We start from the raw sequence: 7,714 nt of genomic DNA on the forward strand, positions 1-7,714 counted from the left end.
TCAAAGTACCGTGTTGGAATATGTCATGAACTTTTGATCTGGAGTCTGTCCAAAGAGCAGTCTCAGCAGGATTTGTTGAAAATCCTGACGATGCTCTCTGAAATTGGGCAAAAGGTAGGCAAAGGGAAATTGCAGACTTGCAGGCAAAAATATTTGGGTCGCAAGTATTGGAAGGGGAAAGCTGGATGAGTACACCAAAACATGTGGAAGCTATAAGTACAATCGCCACAATCGCAGATGGTAAAACAAATGATGACATGATAAAAGCAGCTGATCAATCACAACCAGATGCTTCCCTTGTCTGGACTTCTGAGGCCTTAGCAGCCTTTGTAATATAAAGTATATAAAGGGGGGCAAAGAAAAAAACAGGAACAGGGCTGTGGGGTAGTATAGATGGGTTGTGCGTGACCCCAGCGAGCTTTCTCCTGCTGTTTATAAACGAAGCCCATGGTTTAAATCATATTAAAAGTACAGAAACAATCTGAAAGATCCATAAGGAGTAGTGGTCGCTGTATCTGGCCAGTGCGGTGGACCACGCTCTCAATAACTGTGAAACGTGCACTGGGAATAATGTCCAGGAAAGACATTAGAAATTCTTGGGCTGGCCCTCAGTGGTCTCATTCTCATCATGGCCCTTGTTGTGGTGAGGCGTCACTGCCTCATAGGGGGGAAGAGGATGCCAGTGATCATGGGTACGAAGCAATAACCAGAGCCACCCCCGGGATAAGAGGAACTGATGCACAGTGTTATGAAACAGTATTTGAATTGTTTTATTGGTTTGGTTATTTTATTTATTGTTTTTGATTTATTGGAAGTGTGTTATTGTTTTTTGATTTGTCATCCTTAGGCCATGAAATGCAAGGTAGTGGTCTATACGACCTATCCGAGAATAAGACAGGGCCGACAAAGAGATATCAGTGTTAAACATGGCAATATACAGGCATCTGAGCCAAGTGCAGCGAGATAACAGATCTTTATGTCCAGCCCTCCGCAACTAAATATAAGTAATTCAATCAACATGTATCAATATGAGTAAGGGTGGGAATTAGTGAAGCCAGGTGTTGATTCAGGTGTGATTACCATGCAATGTGTCCGGTTATGTTTAGGGTTTGCTTGAATGTGCATGTGTGTTCAAGAAAGTGAAGAAGTGATGAGCCATGCCCTGGGTGTAAGGTCTAGCCTAACCTCTCCCCAAGGGTGGCCCTCTACGGTGTGCAAAGTGCCTGGGTTGAAGACAACCAGCAAACTGAAGGACACTGGAATGGACTTTGACTTGTTGAAACATAAACTGTTTAATTGAGTTGTTATGAACTGTTTATGACGATACATGCAACGTGTAAAGAATTGTAAACGCAACCAGGCACAGGAAAAGGAAAAAGGGTGCTGTCGAGCACATAGTGCTGGCAGGGTGGGAATTTTTCCTCCTTAGAGGTTTTTTCGCCCACCCCTGAGTGCGAGATTTGATTTTTGGGGAGAAGCAACACACCACGCAGTCCCGACAAATACAAAACTGAGGTCTGATAGGCCCAGTTGGGAAAGATAGGGACGCATAGATCCAATCAAGTATTTACTCGTATTAACCACTCATACTAACGACAGTAGTAGTAATAATCACTGTTTAGGGGGTACAAAGCTAATCAACGTGTAATCAAAGTAGTTAGAGTTCAAAGCTATATATACGCATAGTAATTGAGAAGCATAAAAAAAAGGAGAAGGAGTTAAGGGTATCTATGGCTAGGTTCATCTACGTGGGTCCGGCGCAGAGCAGATATAAAGGGGCCCTAAGGCCCGTTTTCCGGCTGCCAGTCTACTTTGAGGCCCCTGGGCGCATGATGCTGGCACGTCTCCCACCAGGTCGACAAACCCTCCTCGGCTCCTACCCTGATCAGTGTAGTGTGGAAGTAGTTACAGTCAGAGACCCTTTTGATGACGCTCATGACCGCCGTAATTATGGCTTCGTTAGAGTAATCCTCCGACAGTTAACGGGGGACGGCCAAGGGGTGCAGCCGAACCAATTTCTCCACAGATACCCGCTTAATTGAGGCAGTTTGTGAGGCTTTATAGCCTCAGAGGGAGGAATGTTGGAAATAAAATAGACATGAAATAAACACGAGGGAGACCTAGTATGAGTAGTATGTAATTTTATTGAGAATTCACTGGGCTGGTGGGACTCATAATGTAGAGATGGTGTGTTTGAAAGTGTGGAGAATCCTTTCTCAACGAAAATCCAGTCAGGAGAGAGACAGACGAGGTTAGGTTATTTTTAAAGAGTGAAACAAGACAAAATATAAGGAGCCGGGCTGCACCTGCGAGATAAGGGCTCTGATGATGGCCTTGCCTCGCAGGTGCAGGGGGCTGTTAGATAAGGGCTCTGGGAACGGCCTTGTCTCGCAGGGGTAATGGTGTTTTGGGGACAGATAACTCTAAACATATCGGTATCTGGGTCATCCTGACCCTAAGAAAACCGTATAAATAGGAGAGCTTCAGCTCTGGTTTTTTAGATCACTTTTTGGGACATCTCAAAACTGTGTGGATCTTGTGTGGTGGAACAATAAACTTGGACCTTTGCTTTTCCTCACTCTCTGGTTCCGTGTGGTACTTTACTCTTCATCCGGGCAATTTGTTGTAAGCACACTTCATTTTGTAACAATTTATAATTGTAACTGTGCAGTGGATGGAAAATTGATCCACAGGAGTACAAAGACAAGTGTGTCTTGCCTACAGTCAAGCATGGTGGTGGGAGTGTCATGGTCTGGGGCTGCATGAGTGCTGCCGGCACTGGGGAGCTACAGTTCATCGAGGGAACCATGAATGCCAACATGTACTGTGACGTACTGAAGCAGAGCATGATCCCCTCCCTTCAGAGACTGGGCCGCAGGGCAGTATTCCAGCATGATAACAACCCTAAACACACCTCCAAGACGACCAGTGCCTTGCTAAAGAAGCTGAGGGTGAAGGTGATGGACTAGCCAAGCATGTCTCCAGACCTAAACCCTATTGAGCATCTGTGGGGAATTCTCAAATGGAAGGTGGAGGAGCACAAGGTCTCTAACATCCACCAGCTCCGTGATGTCATCATGGAGGAGTGGAAGAGCACTCCAATGGCAACCTGTGAAGCTCTGGTGAACTCCATGCCCAAGAAGGTTAAAACAGTGCTGGAAAATAATTGTGGCCACAAAAAATATTGACACTTTGGGCCCAATTTGGACATTTTCACTTAGGGGTATACTCACTTTTGTTGCCAGCGTTTTAGACATTAATGGCTGTGTGTTGAGTTATTTTGAGGGGACAGCAGATTTACACCGTTACCCAAGCTGTACACTCACTACTTTACATTGTAGCAAAGTGTCATTTCTTCAGTGTTGTCACATGAAAAGCTATAATCAAATAATTACAAAAATGTGAGGGGTGTACTGTCTTTTGTGAGATACTATATATATATATATATATATATATATATATATATATATATATATAGTATCTCACAAATATATATATTTTGTGAATATATATATTTTATATATATATTATAAAATATATATATTTTATTATATATATTTTATACACACATATATATATATATAGTATCTCACAAAAGACAGTACATTTATTTATATAAATAAATGTACATAAAGAGAACAGTATGAAAAATCATTTTAACCTCTTGAACTCCTGACAGTTGTTGAAATGATAATAATGACACATGATCAGGGCACAATAAGCAGAATGGAAAGGAGGGACGAGGATTACAAATTAAAATAAAAATGTCTGAAATATTAAAACATCCGTGGATCATCAGTTGGTTTAATTATTTCATTAATAGGACATCTATTTTTTTTGAAGAAAACCATTCAATCCAGTACGGGTCATTTTGACCCCATTTATGCATTCGTGAAGGTTTTTTTGGTTCATGCATTGTAGGGTTAAATATCAAAAATCTAAAAGGTGTGCATCATACCTGACACCTAGATGAACACTTTACAGTTGGTTGTGTAACTGTATATCATTCCCTTCAAATGCTATTGAGCTTTAAATAATAGTATATTTTGTGTATGGGCCCATTCTGTAGTGAAATTCATATCTAATTTATATATGATTTAATAGCTTATTTTGTTAAATATAAAAGATCTAAAAGGTGTGCGTCATACCTGACATTTAGATGAATACTTTACAGTTGGATGTGTGACTGTAAGTCATTCCCTTCAAATGCTATTGAAGTTAGAAACGTGTTTAACAATGTCGTATGTAACTTTAGAGACGGTCCCTTAATTTCCGCATATCCGCGAATATCAAATGTCCAAAACGTCAAGCCGACTTTGCTCCAAATTCACTCCAAATAGTCTCAATCGTTTGTGCTGGTTTGTGCTGATAAAAGTTTCGTTTGTGCTGCTTTCGTTTTTAAAATATTAGGCAATGAATTATGGTGCGGTGACGTCACCAGCCCCACACATGCTCCAAGTTCATCCCAAATAGTCTCGATCGTTTGAGATAAACTTAAAAACACTTAGAACAAAAATACTTGAATTTGTGAAAGTAAATTTAAACAATGCAATCAGTCTTTTGTGTATAACACAGCATGTGGGCATATTTAGTTTTTTCTGACATTCCTTTCACTCCACTTCTCAGGTCATCATACATCTCCCAGACACATGGAGACCTCCTGCAGTAGGCCACATAATGTCCAAGAGCATCCTGGGTTAAGTCTCCTCTGAAAGCAATGACTGCCCTTAAAGTAAATCTCTCTCCTTGGAGCATCAGATTGGAGGGAAATTCACACAGAGAAAATTCTGTGGAGGTGCTTCCCAGGTCAGTGTCAATCCACAGAAGTTCTCCCAGACTGTAACTGTGAGAAACTTTCCCTGCACAGAGCACTTTTCCTGAGGTAGAGTCCGTCTTGAATGCAGAGGGACACTGTGACGGACTTTGGATTGGCCTGAGGCAGGGGGAGTCTCATCCCTTGCCAGAACACCCTGATATAAGAAGATATGGCCAGACATGCCATTTGGTCTCTGTAGTTTCCTCACCACTGAGCCAGTTGCATCAAAACTCTCAGTGGGGTTAGCAGACTTATCTGATAATGACTTGTACATAAACATTTGAGTTTGACTCCAGTAGTGACAGAAGAACTTGTCCAGTCCAATGTCTTCAATGCTACCACTGTGAGGTGCACTATATTTTAACATCTGCAGTGACAAAATAGGATCCTTGTCACCTAATTCTAACTCTCTTGCTTTGCTTTGTGCAGGGTGACCAAATTAGGAAGACGGCTTGGCTCAGGATCTCCAAAATCCATCAGCTTTGTTGCCTCTGATGCCCTCCATACATGGGGTTCCATTCTACCCTCACACAGTTCTTTGGCTATCTGCACACGCAAGTTAACAGACATCGGACGCTTCGAACATCCAGTGTGCAGGGAGTCATCAGTGTTTTTAATTAAACAATTGAGCAACATTGGGCTGTTCATTTCAGGCTCTCTGTCACATTTTATGTGAATGTGGCCATGACATTCCTTACAATTGCCTCTGATTTCTATGAATTTCTCTGTTACTGATGGATAGACCTTGGCTCTTTTGAAGACAAATGTGCAGGGGTTTTCACTTCTTCCCAAATGTGATGATTTCTCACATGTGTCCAGATGCCAGGCTTCAAAATTGTGTATTCCTTTTTTTGTGTTTTAGAGAACTTGTTTTTGTATTGAACGGTTTCGGACATGAATTCAATCCATTTCTGAAATGGAACTTGAAGATCAAAAGTCCAGTAATCTTTTGGTCTGGGGGAAAGGCACCCTGGCTCAAAATCAGTGTCATCACTACTGCCACTTGTTTCATAATCACTTACATAAATAAACCCTAAAGCAGTCCAGATGTTGCATCTGTTCAATTTAACAAAAGTATATAGAGCCTTTGCAGTGATCTTGTTTTCTAGCTGCTCACTAAGCTCTGTCCAGATGCTCTGATTAGGAGTAGCTATGTTGCCATTTTGGACTATAGCCTCTTTTGATGAACAGTGGACTGTGAAAATCGAATCCCTGTCGACTGCTGGTTTCTTGGGCATCTGGCATAAGCAAAACATAATTACCGACTGAATAATAATCCTGACTCAAAAAATGTCATGTATAGTATAAACATGTTTTCATGTATTACTGTATATGCCAGAATACAAGGAAAATATAATCTAGTAATAATATATAAGGTTAGTATATCTTATATTACGACCAATATGGTAATGTTGACCCCTAGATGCACAATGTATTCAAAAAACTAACATGGGTACCATGTGCAGCTGTAATTAGCATTTCATTGCTCCATTAGCCATATTAGTATTAGCAATGAGTTTTCTGTTCAATAAACATTGACAATCTTAGCGCTCTTGAATGTTGTACCATTATGATTGAAGTTAATTAATAATATTGTAACTGACTGTTAAAAAATTGTACTTACACTGGCCAGAATTTTGATTTAGTAACTATATCGACTTTTCCTATACTAACCACACTAATTTCCACAAGAGCATCTTGAACAGAAGTGTCACTGACACCTAGTGGTGGCAGTGAAGTGTAGCAGATAATTCTCCTTGTAAATAAATGAAAAGTTCAATCATGAGAGACCAGTGAATGAAGTAAAGAGAATTGTTTATTGAACAAATGATGATATGATTTGTCTTGAAAAAGTCTTCGGCAGTTCGACTCTAAAAGTGTGCTCACACTGAGGAGATTTGCGCCTATAATTCAATGTCTAATATTGAATTAGACATTCATTAGGCTGGGTTACTTCACGCAGATGACTTTATTACGGTTGTAGACCTGGGGAGCGGGGGACGCTTGAAAGGTAACACAGGAAGTCATAGGGATGTGCATCGTTGCATGTGGGCTTACGTTGCTGTTATTAAAAAGCACACGGCTGAAATGAAATGATCTCTTTATTATTCCACATTCTCAGAAACGATAACGCGACACATGTATCGAGGAGAAGTAAGGGAGTTGATCTGCAGACCAGCTCGGCTCTGTTGTGTGAATAATAAAGTCTATCTCCTAAAGAGCGGCGTCTGGACTCTGATTTCATTATAAGAGGTGTAAAGAATCAGGACACACACACAGAAGAAAAATACAGAGATTCATGACTCCAGAATCTCCACTAACCTGTTAACCGAGCAGCTCAGGTGGTAAGTTTCAGATGAACTCACCTTTAGTGATGTTACGCAGTGTATCAGAGATACGAAGCGCGTGCGGAGAAGGACGCTCACTTTCATGTGAAGATCTACGTCCAGGCATCTTGTTGTTGTTGTTGTTGTTGTTCTCCTCCGCCTTCTTTTCTTCTTCTTCTTCTTCTTCTGAGGTTTATTGGCGGTTGGTAAACCAGTGTTGGTGAATTACTGCCACCTACTGGACAGGAGTGTGGAGCACTGGAGGTTAAAGGAGGTTAAAAACGTTATATTTTAAGTTTAAGGGGCGCACGGTGGCTTAGTGGTTAGCACGTTCGCCGAGCACCTCCAGGGTCCGCCGGGGCCATGTGTGTGCGTGCTTGCATGTTCTCCCTGTGCTGCTGGGGCTTCCCCCGGGTACCCTGGTTTCCTCTCCCAGTCCAAAGACACGCATGGTAGGCTGATTGGTGTGTTTAAAGTGTCTGTAGTGTCTGTAGTTTATGAATGTGAGTGTGTATGTGATTGTGCCCTGCGATGGACTGGCACCCTGTCCAGGGTGCACCCTGCCCTGTGC

At 41.5% G+C, this 7,714-nt stretch overlaps 1 protein-coding gene across 1 annotated transcript in view; it reads right to left on the bottom strand.

Annotated features, from left to right (window-relative positions):
- LOC128616293 (zinc finger protein 850) overlaps positions 1-7,412 on the bottom strand; it is a 36,450-nt gene extending 29,038 nt beyond the window's left edge. The window contains exon 1 of the mRNA XM_053638868.1: positions 7,183-7,412. Coding sequence (XP_053494843.1) covers positions 7,183-7,248 — 66 coding nt within the window. The 5' untranslated portion in view covers positions 7,249-7,412. The remainder of the gene's footprint in view (positions 1-7,182) is intronic.
- Positions 7,413-7,714: the final 302 nt, after the last annotated feature.

This window comes from Ictalurus furcatus, chromosome 12 (assembly GCF_023375685.1).
Source record: "Ictalurus furcatus strain D&B chromosome 12, Billie_1.0, whole genome shotgun sequence".
NCBI classification, from domain to species: domain Eukaryota; kingdom Metazoa; phylum Chordata; class Actinopteri; order Siluriformes; family Ictaluridae; genus Ictalurus; species Ictalurus furcatus.